The sequence below is a fragment of the Thermobia domestica genome, chromosome 7 (genome assembly GCF_964235325.1).
Source record: "Thermobia domestica chromosome 7, izTheDome1.hap1.1, whole genome shotgun sequence".
NCBI classification, from domain to species: Eukaryota; Metazoa; Arthropoda; class Insecta; order Zygentoma; family Lepismatidae; genus Thermobia; species Thermobia domestica.
This window is the reverse complement of record NC_137460.1, coordinates 114,243,377-114,268,878: the sequence shown is the minus strand read 5'-3', so window position 1 is coordinate 114,268,878 and position 25,502 is coordinate 114,243,377. Positions and strand designations below refer to the sequence as shown.

General features: G+C 35.1%; 1 protein-coding gene across 2 annotated transcripts in view; it reads right to left on the bottom strand.

Annotated features, from left to right (window-relative positions):
- Positions 1–4,255: 4,255 nt before the first annotated feature.
- Dnz1 (DNZDHHC/NEW1 zinc finger protein 11) overlaps positions 4,256–25,502 on the bottom strand; it is a 38,785-nt gene continuing 17,538 nt past the window's right edge. For both annotated transcript variants that reach the window (XM_081765188.1, XM_081765189.1), the window contains 3 exons: positions 18,475–18,604; positions 17,735–17,893; positions 4,256–7,349 (listed from right to left, as the gene is read on the bottom strand). In XM_081765188.1, coding sequence (XP_081621314.1) covers positions 7,091–7,349; positions 17,735–17,893; positions 18,475–18,604 — 548 coding nt within the window. In that variant the 3' untranslated portion in view covers positions 4,256–7,090. The remainder of the gene's footprint in view (positions 7,350–17,734; positions 17,894–18,474; positions 18,605–25,502) is intronic.

The following is a 25,502-nucleotide window of genomic DNA, read 5'->3' as shown; positions in this document are numbered from 1 at the left end:
TCCAACTCTTCTCTTTTCGGACTTTCCGTATAATTCTCAATTAAAACATGTATATCCGTTGTTTGCGTCTGCTTCGCTTTGCACATCACTGCCTGCTTTGCTAAAAATACATCTAACCTCTTATAGGATGTCTAAAAACATTTTAAATTCTTCACTCCAAAACTGGAAATTTTATGTTCAGAGGTTTATTTTGATTCCCGTTGTTCGCGTAACATAGTTTCCGTTTGATAAATGGAATTTAACATGATGTTCACCAGTAAATTCATGGGATTGTAAAATATTTCCGTTTAACAGGTTTTACTGTATTTGGTTAGATCTTATCGTTACAAAGCTTGTTGAATAGAAGCTATTTCCAATCCATTAACGCCTTTAAATTAAACTATCTATCGATCTTTTTCAAACTAAAGACAAGTTCAAAACGCAGTCATTAATACTGAAGTTAACCTGAAAACAAAAGCTTTCTTCATGCATTTCATTGTTGAAGTATCTTAAGTAGTATCATTTTACGAGCCTAAGCAGACTAAACGTATCTGCCATTACTCTGATTAAAAACTGTATACGATGAAGGAAAATGTAATGCTTATATAACAACTGTTACTAACTGTAAGATACTACAAAATTTAAGTTACCATTCTATGTTCAGAAACTGCGTTGAAATAATACAGGAGAATACAATAACATGTATACATACACATATATATCACCCCCTCTCCACCTGCTATGAGCATTCATTTAAGCATGTATCTGCATATTGTATCCAATTTAAAAAAAAAAAAAAATGTACCCTATCTACATGAAATTTTCAGCTGAATATTAAAAACACAAACCCCACAAAAACAATATAGAATTAATGAGTTTGAACTACGGTGGTTAGAAAAGATCGTTAAAGGAGGTACAATCTGGCAGAAGCACAATCCCTTAAATACTCTAATTCAGGAAAGGGGTTAGTAGACTAACTTCATGTAATATTAAATTCTTTAGTTCTAAAGGTAAGAGGAAGTGGAAGGCAAAGAATACATTTAAAGTAGCATTATCTACAGCAAAGCCGCTCCAAATTCATTGTAACACTATTGTTCCTACGTAGGGAATGGCTAATAGTAGGTTTGTCATGACCGCTGTCCCTCAAAATTTACTGTCGAATTTTTTCTCATGCTCCCTCCCCACCCATTGTAAGTATTAGTATGTACAATTAAATTATTATTATTATTGGAGATACAGACGCATTATATAATAAAAAAGAAAAAAGATTGACTGTACTCCGTACAATCAAGTATAACTTAATCATAGATTTACACTGATGGGATGGCTTCTCAGAATTTGGAGAACAATGAATAATGTCCTGCAAGTAGCATCTATTTACATAATTATTACATCTTTGGCTCATAGTTCATACTCTCTGTACACCTATTTGATCAGTTCTTTACAATAGCATATCCCATACTAGAAATTTCTTTCGCTGTACACGCACATAGGAAACAAAACGATTACACACTACATCCTCAGTTTACTGTCGACATACAAACCATTATCAATGTTTAATAACAATCAACTTTTATTATTATTATTATTACTGTTATTAACATTTACAAATAAATATTGCACATAAACCTCCATTACGGTTCGTTACATTATATTATTTAGTAAAAACAACGAAATGAATTTATCTCAAATTTGATTTCATAATGTGTTATTATATTACAACTCTCGTCTCATAATAATCTTGGACTTGCTAGGTAAGTCATCCTAATTGCAATCACTGCTACTAGACTACACGTCAGCCCATTATATATTGTGAAAACTATTTCATCTTACACTAGAGTGCTGAATGTTGCCTCGATTTCTGGTTCATTACTAAGATTGCATAATCATTCTCACCAATTTAAAATATAACGTCTTTTTGACATAAACAATATATTTACGAGTATAAAACTATACCGTTGGACAAATATGCTAATATTTGTATTTAAAACAGTTTTATTGATCCCTTTTTACATATATGAAAAATCAACTTAATAATGAGACTATAATTAGCATATATTATTTCAGCAGAATTGCTTAGTAAAACAGTTACAAAAAGACTTTTTTCTTTAAAATTTCCGACGTAGCTACAAATGAAATCCATGATTTGAATGTACAATATAATTTATAATTAGATTTCACCACAAAAATTAAAAGATAATTGTAAGTTCTCACACATCCATAATCTTTGTTAACATCTGGATATAATACATGGCATGTCATTAAATCAGTCATACAATTTAATGTAAATACAGAGAAGCTAACAAAAAGCACATTACTCAGTACTGATCATCTTATGCTGAAAAGTTGACTCTAGAAAACGGGTGGTCAACCCACTGTATTCTACGTGCTACTTTTTATGTAAAGAATCTGTGCTACTCCAACTTAAAAAGAATTCTCTATTTTGACGATACATTGTGTGTTCTCATTATTTTTTATATAACTTTAGTTCGCTCTTGCAATAGAGGAGGAGAAAAGGAAGGCTCTTTGAAAGAAAACAGATGTGTTGTGGTGCAATCTTAGTTAGATAAACGGATTTAATTTTAATATTTCTTACTGTCTCGTTTCACTTAATATTAACTAAATATGTTTTTCCAAAATAAGATGTATGTGGCAACTTTGCGCATAAGTTGGCCATTCCTGGTTGAGTTGGACGCACAAGAATTTTGCGTTCTTGTTCTGTCATTCTCCATACGTTTCAGCTCATTTCACGTATAGGAACATGGTACAGCTTTGTAATTGGAAGTCGACATATTCTTTTAAGTTTTGTGTCGACTGCAGAATGGTGCAAATAGTTATAATATTCAACTTAAAACTACTGATTTTAATGCACCTTGGAATAATAACTGTTCTTCAATTCCCATAAACTCAAAAATCTATCTTCGTTTCTGGAACTTTGCTGCACTGATCTTTCATAGTGTTTCTAGCTTTTTTGCGCAAGTCACTTACTTCAGGTAGAAGTTTAAAAAAAAAAATCAACATGAAGTAAACCTCTTAAATTTACTCGTCATTTTCAGACGGTATGGCGCGATGGGACCACGGTTTGCTGGGAGAAAGTTAGGACACTGAAACTACGAAAAGAAAGAAGAAAAAAAGAGCCATCGGATTTTGAATTACACAGTTAGTATGCTGAAAGCTGAAAATGATTTTAAAAAGCTGAAGTTTTTGCATCAACTATTGAACAAACTTCTAAAAATACCTAAAGAACTGCCTTTTCACTTATAATGCCCGAAGAAATAAAAATTAATTCGCTATTGTACAAGTGTAACTTCAAGTATTTCAAACTCAAGCAGCAAAATTCATTAATGTCTACTTTAAATCTTCTGCGATGATGCACCAAACATGAATTTAAAAAACTGACAATACGTACCTTTCTTTTTAAAAAAAGGTCACCTATCTCACTTTTTCTAGGGGTAAGAATTACTGGGAGGGAAATACTTTAAGTTTCCAAGATTTCCAATAAAAAACTGAAAAAGTCAAAAAACCTAGGTATGCAATAACTGCAAAGGGCAAGCTAAGCGACAGTAATTCTCCGTAGGTAGAAAAGATGATTATCATACAAACTAACAGGATATCGCAACACTACTATTCCAGTCTATCCAACGTCTGGTAAATTATAATCAGAAAATAATACTACCACTGATGTCAGACTTCACACATAATGAAGTTAGAATTATACATCTTCAAACCTCAAACTGTGGATGTGAAATTTGTAATACGGAAAAAATAGTGTATTGATCAAATATTATGTTGGAAAGGTCAACTGGATTTGAATTTCACTCATTCCGAACATTCGTAGCTCCTCCTCCCCTTAGTATTACTTGCTTATTTTCAATTCTGAGTGCCTATCCCCTCCAAGTATTACATGCTTATCTTCAATTCTGAGTGCCTATCTTGGATCCTCGTTTTCCTTCTATAACCTAATAGACCAACAGTAGAAAACACAGGGTGTGTTTTATGATTTGACACGTATCCGTAAATTGAAGGTTTCAACTAACTTCAAGAAGACAGAATTCTGTATCAAAGCTGATAAAAAATACTGAGATACAACTTTTCTTTCATCACACCGAACACACAACCAGAAAGAAAGAAGAAAAAAACTGCTTTTTAGATTTTCTACTTCAGTACGAATTATGTCGACAAACTCACTTAAGCATTTCTACCGCATATCAACGCATCGATATATTTCATCAAATAATTACAAACTACTCAATGACCGTTAAAAAAAATTCTAACAAATATATCCAATTTATCTCTTTCTTTGATCATTTCTTCATTTTCCAGCAAAGTAAGATGGAAAAATCTCCGAACAACTGTTTTCAATTTATCTCTTTTCTTTTCACGATAAAAAAAGACAGAACATTAGCTATAAAAAATGGCATAAGGCTTGCAAGGTGAGAAAGAAATAAAAACTAATAACCAATACCTATTAGGAAACACATTGTCTCCCCTCCTCATAATGTTCTCCCAAAAATGTAATACTAATAGCTACAGCAGTTGTTAATCTGCAGACCAGTAAAAGGACTTACAATATAACAGAAGGAGTACACAAATGACATAAATGATATTGATATGCAATTTTAGCGGCAGAAATACAATCTTGTGCAAATTTATATGAACTGATAACAACAGTGTAGTATGTAAAATAACATCATTACATTGCGACTTTAGTTGCGACACAATTTCATTTACGTCTGAGCAAGGCAGTACATAATACAGGATACAATATGATACCAATTATTTGTCGACATATTAAAATATCAGTCATTTTAAGCATAATATAAATATGGATAATGTGGCAGTTTCTCGTACTATGCATTTCTGCATATTTGTATCAAATATGAACTATACGATAATTGTATATGATTAAAGTTTGGGATTAGGCAACTTATGTACAATCGTGCAGCTAAAAATTCTTTATACTATTTTTACAATCGGTTTTATTCTAAGTCGTGGAATGAAAAATACCTTTGAGTCCACAGTACTACTTTAATGTTTGTAGGACTTCAAATTACAATGGTTTTAGCACATATACATATATACAAGTAAGATTATTATTAACAAGATACATGAGTCTTATAATTCCTGTAAAGCATTAAATTATCAGAGCTTTATGAAAAATCCAGTCATATACAGTCTGCTTAAAACAGAACGGTTAAGTAAACGAAACTATCTGAATATATTTTTATATAATTTTGAAACTAGCACGGAATCCATAATGAAAATAGGTAACAACACTCGCCTTATCAGTGAGTAGAGTGAGCCACTGAATGCTTACTTCGCAAGTTACATCCACTTAACTTAGGAGAGAGACTTGCTTGTTCTACAATTCTTACTAAGTCAGAGGGCTTTTGTTCACGACAAACTTAATACAAACTGTACACATAATTCAGTTTTATCATGGTTACTTTAAAATCGTTGTTTGCTAAATATGTACTTCTCGAAATTATAGTTGACACTCATTGTATGGATCTATTTTATATGATTTTTACAATTCGTTGATATTTGCGCTGATCATTCAAGTATTAGGAATCTTTCAAAAAAACATGCCATTACTTCACACCAAGACAACTGGGAGTATCAGATAAAAGTACTATTTATTATTATAACTTACAGTACTTGTTGTGTGCAATATACTTTCACTAACACATTGAGAGTTACTTTTGCAGCTTTCCCAAAAGGTATAAATGTAAATCGTACACAACACATAGTCTAAAGGAAAATAGTAATACTGAGTATATTGAACGAGGTAGGTATCATAAAAGTTTCCCACCATAATCTTAAAAAAAATTCATTTCTTACTTCCGTATTGATTTTCAACTTTCCTATATTTAAACAAAATATCCGTGTCCATTTCAGTGGCTGTTCCAGTGGGAAGTCACATCGGCATTTAATTTTATCACTGTAGCTTTTTACAGGAAGTAATCTTACCTAAACATTAGTTTCTTGTATACAGTTTTCTGAAGTAGTATGAAGGTAGTGATACAATTAAAATTTTTACCGATGTTGCTCCTCTCAAGAGCCGCCATAGAGCACTTTCTTATTTCATCCACGAGATGAAATACAGCTGCACCTCAGGTATATGACATTGTAAGAAATGAGAGGATACATTACTGTGTACACCAAATATATACATACATTACTGGAACATCTAAAACTACCTTAACACATTGAAGTATTAAAAATGTGACTTGTAACAGTACTTCTCATGAAACGATATTGAAGTCATGTATAATGATGTGTAAAAGATGTAAACGTTTAACTAATACAGTGTTCCAATGAGTTACTAGGATTTAAGTCTTTAGTTGGTGATATCTGAATTGTCATGCAAACACATTCTCTCTTACGAAATGCACCAGCGGCTCTTTGCTTGATTCAATTGGTAAATAACAACCGTTAAAACAGTGCAACCATGTACAAACTGTTTAGGAAGTCCTTGTCAAGATTTCATTTTTTTTTTCTTTCTTTTTAATACTAAGATTTTCGTTTTAAATGTTGTATGATACAAAACTTCTGAAGATGTGCTTTTTTATAATCTTAGTATACTTTATTTTTTTAAAAAAATCTGATGTCCACATAAACTTGCACAAGATTGCAGCTTTATAATTGAACACATTTTTTTCTTTCTTTTTACGTACGATCTCCTTTAAGTAATACACAACTATATTGAATACATTTTAAAACTGTCTAATAGAAAACTTTAGACATCAATTATGCAGAAGAGGATTCTTCTCTGGTACATCCTCTTCATCATGGCTGCAACACGCACACACTTAAAGCTAATCTCATTCCTGCATAATGAGCCTGTGATGTGAAAGATTTTTTTTTCTCTTTTTCAATCTATCTTCACTAAAAGTATTTGAACAGGTACAAGTCTTGTATTATCACAAAAAAAGCTACTGTATTTGTTTAAAATACAATGCATTATTATCTATCGTTCAAAAAATCTTCCTTATCCCACTAAGACGAAGAGGTAGATATATATATAAAATACATATCAGCTGTCTTATAGGATAATGTTACAGAACAGTTTTTTACTTATACGAAGCACATAGAGGAAAATAAAATGCGCTCACACATCATAGTTTAACGCTGACTCAAGGCGTTTCGGTGCCCCTTGGCATGGGAACAGCCACCATATTGGATGTCCTCTTCCACAGACTTCAGTTAACAATGCCATTTTGGGTTTATGTGGTCTATATGGTCCTTGATGTTGTACCTGTTCAATTGCTGTTTCGTCGGTAAGAATCGCTTGAAACTGGTCTACTAAAATCGCTGACACAAACATACCAAACAAAGCACTCTCTAATACAAGGATAACAGAGTGCAATCTGTAAAAATGACAAAGTAAATATTAGAGAAAGGACATTTCAACTCGTTTCACATTCCAGAATGCTTGAACTCGTTCGATACAAAAATGTTTGTAAATGCTAAGAAACTTACAGTATCATACCTTATCGCATTGGGAGTTCTATTATATGGCGATTATCGATGTCCTGAAAATCTTAACATTTTCGTCCTAGTCAATAGTGCCTTGAAGGTTATACTGTATAAAGGTAATCAAGAAAGTTCTGTCAACTTTTTGTGATGGTCTGTGTTCAATTGGCCCTCACACCGTGAGTTGAATGTGAATGAAGATAAGGCGAAGGTTAGTTGTTGGTGTGGGTATATCCAACATACTACTGATTGTGTCAGTTCAGTTACACCGTAAACTTGCTCAAGGAAAGAGTGAACATGGGACCTCCACAGAGCGTCATAAGGGCATGTATGCTGTACGAGTTCAAACTGGGGTTAAACGCCGCTGCAGTGGGACGGAAGATATGCCAGGCGTTTGGTGAGGGTGTCTTAACTACGAGGGCAGTGCAAAGGCGGTTTAACAAGTTTAAAGATGTTGACGAAACACTGGAAGACGCACCACGTGCCAAAAGACCAACACATGTACAAAATGAAGATCTTCAAGCAGCAATTAAGGCGAACAGTGGCCAGACATGTAAGGAACTGAGATTACAATTCAATGAGTGAAGAAACCGTTCGGCAACACCTCCATCAACTTCGGAACAGGGTTGAAACAAAAAAATGTTTTTTTTTTTTAATGTTTAAAACGCTTTTTGTTTAAAACAAAGTACTTTGTTTTAAACCAAAAAAGAACAAAAAAAAAAAAAAAAAAAAAAAAAAAACACGTTTAAAATGTTTTGTTTAAAACAATAATTTAAATAGGCATATATATTCCATTTTTACACGCTCACAGGTATTGCTTGCCATCTATATTCAACCGTTAGATCAAATTTCGGGAACTTCCCTAATCTCGATCCGTCCAAATGTTCAATTCTGGAGAAAGAAATCGGGATTTTCTTGATTTATGTTCACTGAATATGTAGTTTGTTTGTGTTACGTTCTACTGGTCGTCTGCATTCTTAATCTTTAAACACCCATTGACCCAACTGCTGTATCAGGGCTCTAAACCTCAATGGCTCACTCAATAATTAAAGCCGGAAGATGGTTTTGGAACCAATTTATTCCGGATGCTGCTTTCCGGTGGTGTGCATTTTATCTACGTGGGGGTATTACGTGGCGGTGGGAGGAGGGTAAATATCGTGATCTTCTGTTTCTTTTTAAACGGTTTTTTGGGAGCCATTCCCCCTCTTGGGGGATAGATTCATAAAAATTGGTACGTGAATCAATGAAGTAGGCCACTACATGGTAATATCGTGTATTTGTACTTCTTGCTTATATGGGGGAGCAGGGAGGGGGAAAGTTAGCCAATTTTTGGAGTTTCAGTTTTTTGACGTAAATTACATTTACAACAAACATCAATAGCTCAGCCCCTAATTAAGCTAGAAAGATGATTTGGTACCAACGTATTCCTGAGAAAAGAAGCCTTCCGCTAGTATGCATTTTATTAGGGATGGATCACGAGTCGAGCTAAAACTCGACTCGACTCGAAACTCGAAGCAAATTCGAGTCGAGTTCCGAGTAGAGTCAAAGGTGATTTTCTCGAGTCGAGTTTCGAACCAAGTCACTGTTTTGAGGTCGAGTTTCGAGTTTGATAAGCGGCTCGCTCGTTTTAACTCGTTTTGAAATCACGGCCTGATTAGACTGGAAAGCGAAAGTCATAAGAAATCTAAGCAGTAATATGGAACATTTTTAGTGTTGCTCAGAAGATGGGACACTGCTCGCATCTCGTCTCGTCTCGATTAACAAGACGACTATGGATTTTTATGACGAGACAGCCTCAAATGTGAGCACCAATGTAAACACCGGTATATACTGTAGTCCTTACCACCAAGGCTGAGACCTGCACGATCTAACTTTTGAGCCGAAGCAGAAGCTCAACCCAGGTAGTGATGTTAACTGGCTCAGTTCGGTTCAACTGAGGAGCAGCTCGAGCTGGCTCGGTTGAGATGGGGCACCGACTTGGCTCAGGTGAGCCATCGGCTCGGTTCGATAGTGAATGAACTGTTAGCCGAGCCTCTAGTGCCGTTGAGAACCCGAGCCAAGCAAGTTTGAACATGTTTGACCGACGCAGTCTAACCTTTAACGAATTTTGGTTCGAGCCTGGATACTTGCTCCTCCGGAACCGAAACCCAGAACCTCGTGAATGATGTCCTTGCCTCCTTGACTTCACCTTTTCCGGTCAGCAGTCAACTAGTTTTTAATATTCAGATACAAACCGCCTATCATTCATGTTTATACACGCTGGTGTTATAATAATAATAATAATAATAATAATAATAATAATAATAATAATAATAATAATAATAATAATAATAATAATAATAAGTTATAGTAATAGTAACTATCATTGATAATAATTATATTGTCTATGTAGGATACTTGAAGAAAGTACTTGAAACTATACACAGCATTTGGCTCGAGTCGAGTTGGAGGAAATTTTTCGAGCCGAGTTCTCGAGTCGAGCTCAATGATGTCGGTTTCGAGTCGAGTCGAATTTCAATGAAAACTCACTCGTGCTCATCCCTACATTTTATGTATGTAGGGGGTATTTATGTACGGCCGAGAGAGGGAGGATGAAGTTCGTTTTTTAAATTTTTCATCGATTTTTTCATCAGATTTTGGAGGCCATTCCTTCCCCTTTGTGGTACATCCACAAAAATTAGTATGTGAAGCAATGAAGCAGTCCCCTACATGATAGTAACCTGTATATGTACTTGTGTTTATAGAGGAAGAAGGGGTCAAATTTGACTAATTTATATTTAGTTTCAGAACGGTTCCATAATAAGGCAAGATATATATATTTTACTGAAGTGGTCTAGAAGCACAATTCTTGTTCGTATACATGATGTGTGCAGCAAAAATGATTTCCATATGGATGTGGTACTATCGTGGGGGAGGGGAGAGAATGCCTAATTCAATGAATGTTTTTTTGCGCATTTTTTAAATACTTCATACATAAAATGAATTCATTACGCAATGGCAGCAATGGCTACCATTTCTTATATTATTGTCACAAGTATATGGCCTACACATTAGCATCATTTTGTCAGCACAGGTGACTGCAAGAGTTGCCAGGGCCCCGCAACTTTCGTATTTTTTTAACGATTTTATGTCTGTTCGTTTCTACAAATATGGCGGGAATTTCACGAATGTTACCTCGTTGGAATCTGAGGTCTATAAGCTTTCCAACTGTGTATAAATCATGACGACTCTGTGATAATTAGGATAGTCACCAGAGCCCCGAACATGAGAGTATAGCATTTTGTTAAAATCCCTGGCGGGCGTCTAAAGGTTAATTGTGTTGTTATGCCGTAGACACTAATCATTGTTAGCTATCCATGTTGCAGATAGAGATGTATCTTGAAAACTGTTTAGTTAAAGAATGTCATTTGCTCCTTGTAGGCTAGTCATTGCTCTTTTCTATGAGTTGCATTGTATTTGTCAGAGTATTTCTTCTAGCTTATGATGTGAGTACTGTTCATTATTATGGAAATGATAGTGACCAAAAAATACTCAAGTTTTGAATTTGTGAATTTGGATCTTAGAATAGTGTATAGTATGTTTAACCTCAGTTATTCTTGGAAATTAAGAAATGTTCAAATACTTAACTTGAATTTCTGTTGGTTTAATTCTACGCACTTTGGTGTACAGAATTTCGTTCAGTAATTGCTGTCATGATAAGAACATAACTCTGCTTGTAATTCACTTCATGCACAAATCCTGCGGAGGATGGGTTGGTTGTTAGAAAATTAAATTAGCTTCTTCAATCTGATATTTTAGTTGTTTTAAACATGTCCAACCACCATCGAAAAAAACACGTTTAAAACAATTTGTTTAAAACGTCTAAAACAAACTGAATAAAACAACAGCCCTCGTTTAAAACAGGTTTTAAACATTTTGTTTTAAACATATCAACCCTGCTTGGGAAGCACTACAAGTTGGGTCGATGGGTACTACATTATTGGATCCGGGCCAGAAGGCAATGCGAGCAGATACCTGTGTTTCTTTGCTGACATGTTTGAGGAAAAAGCCATTTCTGGACAGGATGTTGACATATGATGAGAAGTGGGTCCTGTACAAAGCTCCACGGCACCATCATAATTGGTTAGCATCCCATGAACCGGTTCCAAAACAGGTGAAACCAGCACAGCACCAGAAAAAGATAATCCTGTGTGTTTGGTGGACTGCTTACGGCATCGTGCATAAGGAACAGCTACCAGGTGGTCAGAGCATCAATGCAACTGTGTAGTGACAGCAGTTGAGCCGTGTTCAAGAAAAACTCAAACTGAAGCCAGCACTTCTGAATCGCAAAGGGGTCCTCCTGTTACAGGACAACGCTATGTCCCTCGTGGCTAGGAGACTCAGGACACCATTCTATGCCTTGCATGGGAAACACTTGCATCCGCAATACTCCCCGGACATTGCACCGTTCGATTATCACCTGTTCCATTTCTTGGACCTTAGAAGATTCCATCGCCAGTTCAATTCCCTATTAGAGGTGCAAAATGCGCTTGACACCTTCTTCGCTTCACGGCCCACCAAGTTCTACCGCGATGGAATCCATGGCCTTCCAGAAGTTGGCAGAAAGTCGTCGATGCTGATTGCTCTTCTAATTTCTTTAATAAATTAATAAACTTTACTTCCCTTAAAACTGAAAAACAATTCCCTGAACTAAACAATCACTGGAAATACACTCCCAAAAAGTAACTGAGAAAAGCACACATCTAATGTATTTGCTTAAAACGAACCGTGTTTCTTCAAAATGAAGTTATCACATGCAACTCAGTTACAAGATTCAATGTACTGTTGGCTGGGGTGGGGGTGGGGTGGGGGGAAGGATAGCATAGGATTAGCAAGACATCAAAATTATCGCCATATAATAAAATCAAATCGGTTAAGATACGTTACCATAATTTTCTTATTATTTTATATAAATGTGTATTATACAGAAAGTGAAAATCCTATTTTTAAATGACTTCATTCAAAAAATACACTTAAATTTATGTACAGTCCGCAGCAAAAAACCTGCAACATGAGCATATAGTTTATTGTGAAACTACGCCTAACAAGCCAGGGAGTCAACATAACGTCTAAGTGGAACAAATCACGTAGGAGAAACCTCGATGTCCTCCCCTGCTCACTTATTTTGGAGCAAAAGACTTCGTCGTTTCACAATAAACTTAGATGCTCATGTTGTAGGTTTTTTTCTTTTTTTGCTGCAGACTGTACCATTAACTGCTCATAAAAGAATTTTATGTAGATGGACAGTCTCTCACCATGTTTTAGTGAGCAGAGTAGGAGCAGAAAGCGCATTGAAGAAGACCTCAGGGATAACTGAAACTGTTTACTGTTCGGGATGCAAGGTAGGAGCATTGTTTTCTAATAATAAATATGCATCCAATAGAATCTATAGACAAATATAACTTTATAACTCTCGCACTTCGGTCGAGATTCAATTAACACATAATTTATATTCTACATATATAGGCTTTAGAAATAGTTTGCTCGAATATATTACCGGTTTCATTTGACTAAATATACCAGCTTAGCTCACACATTTTCAGAATCTTTTACGTCTGAAGGATGACAATTCTAACTGGAAGAAATGAGAGTGCCCCTCAGATTTTGCTAATTCTTTAAGCTATCAATCTTATAAAAGTCAGTCTTAGTAAGTTTGTCGAATAAAAAGTTAAGTCACACGAGCATACTAACAATGAATGAAGCTGCTATCTTGCCCGGTGTACTACATGAACTATCTTGTACGCACTTGATGAAGTTGTGGAATATGGAATAAAACGCGCAGGAGGAAGTTTTAAAAGTGTCATTAGTGTCTGATGTTTTCCCTGCTATTCTACAGACTTTCAATAGGATTTAAATTTTAGGATTTTCTAAACCAATCGAAATGAATTAGCAAAGTGTTGGTGAATATCTTTCATGCTACTTAGCAATAATTTTAGGATTCGTCTCGGAAAATAGGATTGGCTAATACGTAGCCTAGAAATTTGGCCAAAGAGCAACAATTCATCATTCAGAAAGCGAAGATATGCACACTAGTTAGCATTTTATAGGCACTTCAATGCAAAGGCTTATCGGATACAAATAACTTCGGCTAGGCGAGCTGGTGATGTGTTGCATTCGTGAGTTTAGTTAGGTATCCCCCGTCTCCTCCCACTTCCACCAACTTCAAAATCACTTTACTTGCCCTTTAGCCTACAGTGTAGAACTGAAGATTCAGTTCTGTTTTGCAAAGGCCTACTTTATTATATGAAAATCATCCGCCAACCTCAAAAAGACCCCTGCAACACAGTCTTCCAGATTTTACTGGCTTCTCGAATGCTTGTCGCAAATCACTGAAGTAGAACAAACTTCCAGAATAAAGTTTCAAGGACATCAAGCACATTCCAAACGCGTGCTCGGAATTTTGTGACTGGTCGCTAACAGGTGTGTCTTCAAAGACACTCTATTTCAGATCCATTCCGTACGGTTCCTCTTTCCTTTACAAAATTACTACGAATTAACTGACGATCTGGGACTGGTCTGCAACCAGGTTAAAACTATTAGGCATACAACTTGTTTGCGATTCTTGTTAGGGAAAATACACATTTTTACTTACACTTTAGTCGCTAATTTCAGGATGACGGTGAAGTACACCATTCTTTGAACGTCCGTTAAGAAACATGTTTTGGTATACAAAATGAGAAATTCAATCCCACCGTAATCGTAAGCATTCTAAAACATGGTAGATCTGTCGTTTGCACTCAAGTCACATCTCTATCCACCCTATATTACAAACCAGAAAAGTACAAACCCTGTATACTACAAGTGCACGAGCCGTTATTGAACCTGTAGCTGACATCGCTATTATCATTTTCAGGAAACTAACGTTTCGGTCTAGAGTTCGAAAGTATTGTTCGGTTATCCACCTATTCCATCTACTTCAAAGTACTGTGATTTTCAAAGAATAATATGTATTACTTTTTTCTTAAGTAAAGTAAAACGTCAAAAAGCCACACTGTTTATTGCAAATAAATGTAAAAGAGCGTTCCAATGTTTATTCCTGCACTGCTCTTCATAAGCAGTTACCTTCAGACCCTAAATGACTCTGGAAAAGGTCATTGTCCTCTCCTCTTATACATATTCAGAAGGACATGTCAAACATTACTACATAGATTAATCAGTGGAGTATTTTAACTTTGCTCAGTTTACAAGAGTTTTGATATTGTATTTATATTGTAAAACTGTAATAATGGCTGTAATAAAGTGTAACATTGTGCTGCAGTTTCACTTACCTGTCTAAACAGAATCAAATTTCGGAAAAAGGGAACACATTTTTAAAGAATGATTATAGTATAGTGCACATACTGCATAGTTGTTTAATATAACACAAGGCTTCTGAAAATTATATTTTTATGCAATATGGATATTTGTCTAGTCCTAATTTACATTAAACAGTTGTAAACAAAGAATACGTTCTAATAAGACTACGTTTGAAAATTAGGACAATAATTTTGTTGATGTGTTCACTACTGTCACAAAACAAGTTTTCAAATCAACTATGATGTCATATATTCCGTCGAACTGCACAACAATCACAGCACCTCAGCTCACTATTATACTAAATCATATCGTCGCATGAGGATCAGAGGAACGTAACTCCATTTTCGTAGGTTTACAAGCAAGAGGACAAAAATATTATTTTCTTAGAAAGGTGTGTTTTTAATAAGATGGTAATTGAGCTACATTACAACAGATGATCTACAAGGAGAACAGATGGCGTTACGTTCCATTTACACAAAGTGAGGCTTTCAAAATTATGTCCAAACATGAAGAAAACGAAAACAGCGTTTTTGGAGTTACGTTCCTCTGGTTCTCATGCGACGATATGTGGCCAAGCCAAGGTATGTACATGTCACTAGTAACATTGGACGCTTTCGTAGTTGTCAACACCAAGTTGCAACGTATATTTTGTTAGGAAACAACAAAAATAAAAAGGAAACAACAGTTCATAAGTCCCTGAATACTAGGACTTTACGCATAAAAAGTATATTTGGTGTAAGTGTAACCTCCACTGTAAAATAATACATAAATAAATAAATTAAATTAAAACGTTAGACAAGTCTTTGAATAATACAGTATTTTGAAAAAACGTGAAAAGCAGATTAAGTACTGATGAACACTATCAGTGTAAATACATTGCAAAATTACCAAAGACCTTATATCATTCTTCTCAGACGTTTCAGGCCTTTGGAAAAGTAATTTCCTTAATTATCTATGCCTTTATAAGATAATAACAAAAAATGTAAAAATGAAATGAAATGAAATCTTTCGGTTTTACGTCCCGCAGCCATGCCATGTAGGCTAAAGGACACGGCAACGATGACAATGAATGAAATGGTGGAATGAAAAAGGTGGGAAGAAACGGGAAAACCCCGCGAAAACCCACGCACACAGTATTTGTACACGATGAAGCCAACTTGGCGCGAGGCGGGATCGCACAAGGGGCCCCACGCACCAGAAGTGAACCTTCTACCACTGAGCCACCATAGCCCGATAATAATAAATGTGATTCTACATTTTATATCTATAATGTTACATTAGAAGATATATTTCTACTCTTTCAAAGTGTTGACGGCTCCCGGCTAAGCACATAAGAGCTTATAGTTTCAATCTACGTGTATATGTGTATGTGGTACTTTATTTCTCAGTAACTATTGGCCGAATCTGAAGGAAATTTGGTGAGCAAGTAGCCCTTAGTCTAAAGAAGAAAAATTGTTATATTTGGAGGTCGAGTTCTCGGTAGCTACTGGTCGGATCTGATTCAAATTTAGTGGGCAAGTAGTTCATCATCTAAGGAACGCAGATAGCCAAAAATAAAGGAGCGACAGAGGCTGTGTTAAATAGCTTTGCACGCCGAGAGCTTCTGAGTTCGGTTCACCGACTGTGTTCCGCTGGTTTAACAACAGCTTTAATTTATCAATGAAGTGTAAACATCTTTACTTCTGTAATTTTGTCACTGGTTTATTATTATTATTGTTTATTCTACATAAAAGGCAATTACGTTGATTGCGTTTTCCTTTCTTTTTCTGACTTTCAGAAATTTAATGTTTAATACGACGGGATGAATAAACTCAAAAATTGTTCAGTTATATCAATATAAAATTAAACTTTTGACTAACGCTTTTGTATGATATGGTTAGTTAGCAATACACACACACATATATATATAGATATATATATATATATATATATATATATATATATATATATATATATATATATATTATTCCTCACTTTTCATCATTGGACAAGGCTTTATTTCTCATTCACCGGTCCACAAAATAATTTTCTTCAATTAGATCTAGAATATGTCAATAGCGTAGAATCATTAATACATGTTTGTTCACCAAATCTTTACTGATTAAAATATCGATATATCGGAATGTATATATATATATATATATATATATATATATATATATATATATATATATATATATGTGTGTGTGTGTGTGTGTGTGTGATAATATGTAAAAAAAACAGTATCACCTAACAGTTTCAACACAATAACTGTGTCTTCATCAGACTTCCACTCCTTCTGGCTGCTTGGGAGTTGGTCATCACATATATACTCTCCGGAGATCGACTTTTAATTAGGCTCCACCCCTTCATTAAAAAGTAACACTTGTGTGACTTTCACTTTCACTTTTTAGCTGCACACGTGTAAAATTAAAAGTTTACTTTTTTCGCTGGATACATTCTGTCCTCTAATTATCCTTATTTTCCTTATTAATTTTTCCTCTTTCTTTCTTCTTCCTTTTCATTTCCTCTTCTTTAAGCAGAATCTATCAGGAGAGTATATAAGTGATGACCAACACCCAAGCAGCCAGAAGGAGTGGAAGTCTGATGAAGACACAGTTATTGTGTTGAAACTGTTACGTGATACTGTTTTTTACATATTATCATATAGCCTTGTCTGATGAAGACACAGTTATTGTGTTGAAACTGTTACGTGATACTGTTTTTTACATATTATCATATAGCCTTGCTCAGTGTGTTATTGTGTATTAGTACAAAATGGAAACAAGGCCTGATAGAATATATATATATATATATATATATATAATCATCTTGAATATCACAAATGACAATTTTAACTTTTACACTGACGATCAACTATTCATTTATAAATTGGGGATAAAGAGTTCTTACTTCATCTAGTACGTAACTTTCGGAACTTAGCAAGCAGAAGATTAATACTTACATTCTACTTTGCTTTATTGAAACGTCAGTACTGCACTCTGGACATTCTTTAACCCATGATATCACAACAAGAATAACAGCGTACGCAGCCAACGCACCTACATACACCAGAAACTGTATAAAGTATTTTTGGTTCTGTTCACCTACACAATTATTTATCCTGGAAATAAAAACAAAGGATAATGAAATTAACATAATAACTTATAATTATTTTAAGATATAACTTGACGCATATTTGAATCAAATTTGTAACAGTATTTCGCAGTTGTTTAGCTGGAATTTGGAGTAACTGAGTGTTAAGTGAAAAAGCGTACACTTAAAACTAATGATTATAGCCGCAATCTTACAAGTGATTTTAATGATTAGCACAACTTTAATAATAATAATAATAATAATAATAATAATAATAATAATAATAATAATAATAATAATAATAATAATAATGACGATGAAGAAGAAGAACGACAAGGAACACGAAGCCAAGAAGTTTTAACCTAATCATTGTTCAACTGAACAAACGTAACTAATGAAAGATGACAGTCTGAGAAATGACAAGAGTTAAATGTGAGTTATTCTGAGCTAGTGAAGAAGGTGAGGTTTGCCGAAACAGTGTAATACGTTACAGCTCAATTTGACAAGGAAAGTAATTATTTTTTTATGATTTTCCAATAAAGGACTCCAAGCTACCACATCTTCCCTGATTTTATTCATACATTTATGAAACTACTAAAAGAAACGTACCAAGGACAATGATGGTCCATTCTTCGAATACAGCGTTTGCATATTCGACAGTGATGTGCCCTTGGTGGTCGATATGTTTCACATCGTGTGCAAACTGTCCAATCTTCGTGTTGGAGTGGAGTTTGTGGTCCTGAAATTAAGAAATACACAACTGAGAATATACAAGTACTAAGAATGGCAGTAAGATGGTAATAAAAAAGAAGGAAAGAAAAGACATGCTAATTTTCGGTTAAAAATTTTCGATGTTTTCAGTCTCGTGGACTCTCTTTCACGTAAAAAAGTGACAACTTTTTACATTACATTTTCACTTGCAATAAGCTCTTTCCCCTGTGAATACTTTTTCATGAAACAGAAGCATTCAATACCACTTTTCATAAAAGGATTTCTCTTAGTATGATCTTAATTCCAACCCTAGTGGGAAGCTTTTCCTTTCTTTCTTTTCTCGCAGCAAGTATGTTTATTATTTTATTCTTCATTAACAAATCACTATTTTTCTGAAGTGACGGTTAATGCATTTTAAATATAAAATACTGGAAGTACATTTATAATTGTGTGTAAAAAGTGTTTAAGAATTTTGCAGTGAACATGGGAAAGCAGCAAGGAATAACATAAACAACGCAAGCACGTAATTACAACTCGATCCATCTTGAAGGTCTACAGACGTGTTCAAATTATTAGACTCACGCTCGAAAAATGCAAAATTGATGTAGGAGTCCTAATTTCAGAGTTCTAGAACATTTAATTTAATGGTTAAACCACCAATATACGATTCTTCATTTGTTTACTGTACAGTTGAAGTGGTGATATCACCGTTGAACAGCAGATGGTATTAGTGAGGGGGAAGGGGGGAATTCTGAAAATGGTGTTTCAGTTGTAGATAGCTATTGTGATTCCTATCAACAAGTTACAGTCTGAAGTGTTGTTGTTACTATCATAGAAGTTAACGACATTCAAAGCGTTCAACAGTTCGAATGGACTAGTTTAAAATGATCGTGACGTGTTTCGTGTATCAATCTTTTATTCTATGTAGTCCTGTAATTGCAGCATAATGGGGAAAGCAAAAGACCTTTCTCCGCGTAAAATGAAAGTTAACAAAATACTTCTGGTGGAAATAAGATATACACGGCAATACATTGCTAGTAGAGTTGGGATAGAACAAAAATCTGTGAGTAGAATCTCTATTAAATGAACAAGAGGAGGGTTGGGGAGTGTGGACGAAAACTAAAGCTATCGCTAAGAGGTTATCAGAAAACTAAAAAGATTGGCTCTGGGAAACGGAAGTGAACACTAGTCCTGATATGAACCCGCTTGAAAACTTCTAAAGGACTTAAGCATAAAAATGGCTGAGTATGGCGCAGACATTTGGCCTGAAAGTGTTCTAAGGATTCTTTGTGTTGAGGGAATAAAAACACACGGTCAAGAAAGAAAACAAAAATTAGAGTCTACTCCAATTATGGCAAAGAAGCGCCTCGAATGGGCACGAGGCCTAGAATATTGGACTGCTGACGATTGGAGAATAATGTGTTTTAGTGATGAATCATGTATATTTGTGTCTGATGAACGTTCACAATATGTGCGACGTTGACCTGGGAGCATTTCAAATTGGAATGTCTTTAATAAACCGTGAAGACCGTGAAGCATCCTACTTCAGTCATGTTCTGGGGTGTGATCTCTGTCTTCGGGTCTGGAAGACTGTATATAGTAGAGAGGACAATGAAGCACGACGAATACCTAAAAGTTCTTCAAGAAGAACTGCTGCACTCTGGTTCGATGACGTACAATTCATCTTTATGCATGGTGGAGCTCCATGCCACCGGGCCAAAGCTGTGACAACATTCTTCGAGGACAACGAAATTAGTGTTCTTGCGTGGCCAGACACTAGTCCTGACATGAACCCGATTGAAAACTTTTGGAGCTTCATGAAAGAAAAGCTAAAGAAGAAGCACATTAGAACCAAACTTTAACTGATCAAGGAGATCAACAGTTTGTGGTATCACAATGCTGATTTGAAGGCAAAATGTACACACTGTGGCAACTCGTACACAGGATGCCACAAAGGACAAAAGACTTAATAAAGAATAAGGGATTTCATAAGAAATATTAATCTTTGTGTGAGAGAGAATTTTCTTGTATATATTCCATTTCATTTTTTGTTTCCAATTTGGATATACACACTTTATAGTAATTATATTTGAATGTTTTATTGATTTTGGAAAGCATATGCCACACCCACTAGAAATTAGGACAGTTTGGACTAAGTTCGAAAGAATTTTCTCACTTAATATTGTAAGAACAGTAAAATATTCGGAAACTGAATGTTGAGTCTATAATTTGAACACGTCTGTAATTCCTCTGAAGATGCTTCCCCTTCCCAGTATACGGGATGGTCAAAAATTGTGGAAACATCCGAATAAAAGGCAGAATTTTAAAAGAATTGCAAAAGAAACACTATAGGCTAGTAGTACAGGTGGGAGAATAAACTTTTAGGACATGTGATGTCGATGGGCGCCATCTTAAAATCCGACATTTTGAATTTACTTTCATTAAATAGAAACTATATGTTGTTGTGACACCTTGTTCTCATCTAAACTTTTCGCAGGAATTCAATGCTGTGTTTTGTTTTTACTTTATGCCTTACCATAACGATTTTTTTTTTTAAACGTCAGTCACATACCACACATTTCTCCCGATTAAAGGATGTGTTCGATATGTTGTCCATTTCGATGAATTGTCAGAGTCACTCTATTTCCTATTCATGCAAAATCTTCCTGAAAGAAAGGTTGCTTTCAGGTATGCTTATACAGGTCAGGTATGCGTTCCTTTAGGTGGTCAATCTCCCGAATTTTCACTGAATACACGATGGACTTGAGATGTTCCCAAAGATACAAATTCAGGGGAATGAGGTCAAGGAAACGTGGTGGCCATTCCACAACACCACGTCTACTGATTCACGAGTTCGGAAACTCCACATCCAAATACTTAAGAACACAATTTCCATAACGCAAATGGGCATCATCGTGTTGGTAGAATACTGGGAATGTCCCATCTTCATACAGAAAAAGACGACAAGATACCTTCTTCCAACATTCAAGGATACTCGATTGCTATTAAGGTACCATTGATGAACGAAGGACCAACCACACGGATCCCCCACACACAAACCAAACCACACCATCACTATTCCAGGAATGCCAGCAATGTTTCACACCGATGGAGATTGGTGTCCACCAGTAGCGAACATTCTGTTCGTTCATCTCTCCAGAAACGTAGGATGAGCCTGTGCTGAGTTATACCCCAAAAACGCAGGAAAAAGGCAGATAATGAAAAATGTATGCAAGTAATTTGATACCTACGGGAGGGGGACACATGACCAAGATCATGGTAATAGTGTCACGCAAGCAGTGTTGCCATCCCAACACAAACTTACAGTTTTTCAAATAGAACGTATACTATTTTATGGCATCAAAACAATTGGCATAAAACGTGAAAACAAAATAAGGAAAAAAGTGAGTTATCAGTGCTGCCAAATAAGGAAGATATGAGGCTCTAAAGCTGAGAAATTATGGAGTCTGTACAACAAAAGGAGCAAATGTACACTATGGAGTGAATCACAGCATCCAGTGACTAACGGGCTTAATACAGTAAAATATTAACTCAAAAATGGCACATGTTAGAGTAGCAGTAACAAAAAGAAGTCCCCCTGTGACAATTCCGAAATGTGAACAGGAGGTCTTCCTAGCGCAGCAATTCCAATGGCTTTTGTGTGGGATCAATATCCCGAACCGTTCCCGAGAGCTATAAAACGAACTGTTTTGGGGTTGCAACACTATAAAATCCTGCATGCCTTCCAAACCACTCTCAACTTTAGAGCCTCATATCTTCCTTATTTGGCAACACTGATAACTCACTTTTTGCTTATTTTCTTTCACGTTTCATGCCAATTGTTTTAATGCCATAAAATAGTATATGTTCTATTTGAAAAACTATACGTTTGTGATGGAATGGCAACACTGCTTGCGTGACACTATTGCCATGATCTTGGTCGTGTTCCCCTTCCGTAGGTATCAAATTACCTGCATACATTTTTCATTTTCTGTCTTTTTCCTGCGTTTTTGGGGTATGACTAAGCACAGCCTCACCCGGTCACTGCTTGGTATATGCATTATAAGGAGCAGGTAAACAAGGCATTTCCGCACCGAGTGACTATCACCACGATGATCAGCGATCCACACTTAGTTTCAGTACCCATTTTCATAAATATCTAGCTGTCACGGTTCGCATATGTTCCTTGTAAGTAGTTGATGGTGATTTTAAACGGAAGTGAATTATAAAGAATTTTTGCTTTTGCATATATTTTGCAATTTTGCTGATTTTGGCAGAAGTAAAATATGTTAGAATCTTTCTATCTCAACTGTGCCCCTGCTGGCACTACTGTCGATACGTGATTTCCCGTACCTCTCTCGAAAGAGGGGGGACAAGCTGCTGCGGCCGAGATCTTTCAATTGTTAAATACGGAAGCGTTGCCACAATGAATTACTTCACGTGCTCTGCCTTATTAGCCATCTTCTCTCGTCAAGACCAAACGACTGAATGACAAATTGGTAACACAGCTGAGGTCATTCACTTCTTTTCCCTAACCAAAAAAGGGCGGGTTTCATCCGCCAGAGGGTGGCGGGGATGGAGCCGAAGTATGGTTCGCATAGTTTTCGAGGGCACAGGTGGAATAGACAGGCTCTAGATACCTGGGGCCTTATGCAGAGTCGTCCTGACGAGTGATTAGTGCCATACTAGAGTTCCACTACGAATGTTTCCTGCAGTAATCACGCCTTTAGTATGACGCTGATCATACGTCAAAACGACTCTGCATAAGGCTATTTAAGTTTAATTGGTAAAGCAAAAAAGGAAGGATTAAATTCAAATAATGAAAGAAAAGCAATCAAATAAAACAAATGTAGAAATATTTCGAGTGACAAAGTAATGCTATTGTTTCATCAGTGATTGTTTCATATGCTTGCTGATCAGTAAATTTTGGGCAATTCCGTAAGCTGAAACATTATTTTGGTTGAAAGATTCTTCAAAATTAAGGTGAAACGAGATACAACGTTTTGGAGGTCTCAATAGTGCAGTTCAAATTACTCTTACAAAACAGACGTTAAATTTTAAAAGCATGGAAAGGTAACGAACATGATTTGTAGCTAGTTTTATTTTAGTCCCTTCTTCCAGAGTAAAACGACTGTGTTTCCGAGGATTGCACAATATTTTACTACATATCTACATTATTAATATTTTGGCAGATCGAACGAGAGTTGGTGAATAAAAATGTATTTTCTTTTTCAATTCAATGACTTCAAATTTATAGTATTGATAAAATTCTTCAAACCTGTTTTATTCGGTAGTATAATATTTACTTTTGCGCATTTAGTCACAGCAAATAAACATCAATGGTATAAATACAGTTTATCGAATATTTTTATTTTATTTAAAACTGTTCTTTCTGGTGTTTACAAAAATAATTCCAACAAATATTTAGACTTGATTACCTTCCTATTTTGATTCTGGTACAGATGCATGCTTAGTAGCCCAGAAGAGATGGTTAGATTTTGATTTGGTGATATAGTTGTGTTTAATTATAAGTAGCGAAATGTGAATTATACAATAATACACAAGATCTCTATTTCTGTATGGGCAACTATTAAAGTAAAGTAGTAATGCATGTTATTGAACATACAGAAAGCAAGCAAAGCTATTACCATATTTTTGATTTGATATGTATTTAACGTTGCATGTAGAGAAAATAACGGTTTAATATTTCATAAACTATTCGTGTAAAAACCTATGCACAATCTTGTATGATAACGTGAAATTTATTTTATTGAAAATTTGCTAATTAGACAACTACTGAAAATCGATTATAGCGACAACTATTAACAAAACTGCGAATTACTTCAGATCAGTTGTCAGTAGTTCATTACAAACTTTTTTTTTTCTTTTAAAATGCCCACATATAATTTGCTGTGAATAAAGATTAACATAATTACTACATAATTTTATTTCCGTATTTAGTTAAGTAATTTCCTTGCATTTTAGAAGTTGTTTCACAGGAATTGTTCAGTCTATATTCAATTGTAAGAAATTAGTTTTTTTTTTCTTTTTCTAAACTAGTAATAGCAATAAGGCTGTCATGTATACAACAACGAACATGAAACATATCTTCTCACAATTTGATAGGTTTATGATACGTCAAATTTGTAGTTGCGAAAGAATAATAAGTATTAATTTTATTTTTTAGCATTTGTAGGGACATATTTCCTAACAGCTGCTAAAATGGCGGACTTATATTAAATATCCAATTTACGTAATTTATTACACATTTATTATCAACACACACACAGTTTAAGTAGGTAGGTTACATGGGTGCGCAGTTTATAATGTCCTAATGTCTGAGCACGCAAATGTATACACTATACGAAAGGTCTTGAAAAGAATTATTTGTAAATATATTAGCGTTTCCTACTTACTACCTGGCTTACTTTCCTTTTTTTTTTTTTTTTTTTTTTTTTTTTAATATTCTTCGTTGTCCAAGTTATTCAGTAAAGTTTTAAAAAAGTAGATGTAAGATTACAGAAGACCCTGAAAAACGGATATTACAAGAATTCCTCTTGGGAAAAATTAAAATATACAAGATTGTGCCGGAATTTGAATCTTTCACTCGGATGAAATCTCTAGTGGTAGTACTTTATGAAAATGAAAATTTTACGTACGAATTCAAAAACGCCTCTCATATACATGAGTTACATACTGGCCTTAGCAAAAGTACAGTAAAGTCACGATTATGCGCGGAATTGGGTAGTAAGGACACCGCAGATAACCCGAAGGAGGACTAAAAATGAGGTGCAAACAGGAAAAAAAAAAGTATTTCCGCACAAAAACTATGCTTTATTGTCTGTATTGTTCGGGTTCTCAAGGTCAGAAATCAGAGAATGTGAGAACCAAAACAAAAGAGCAAAAGAGTAAGAGAATAGCAGTTA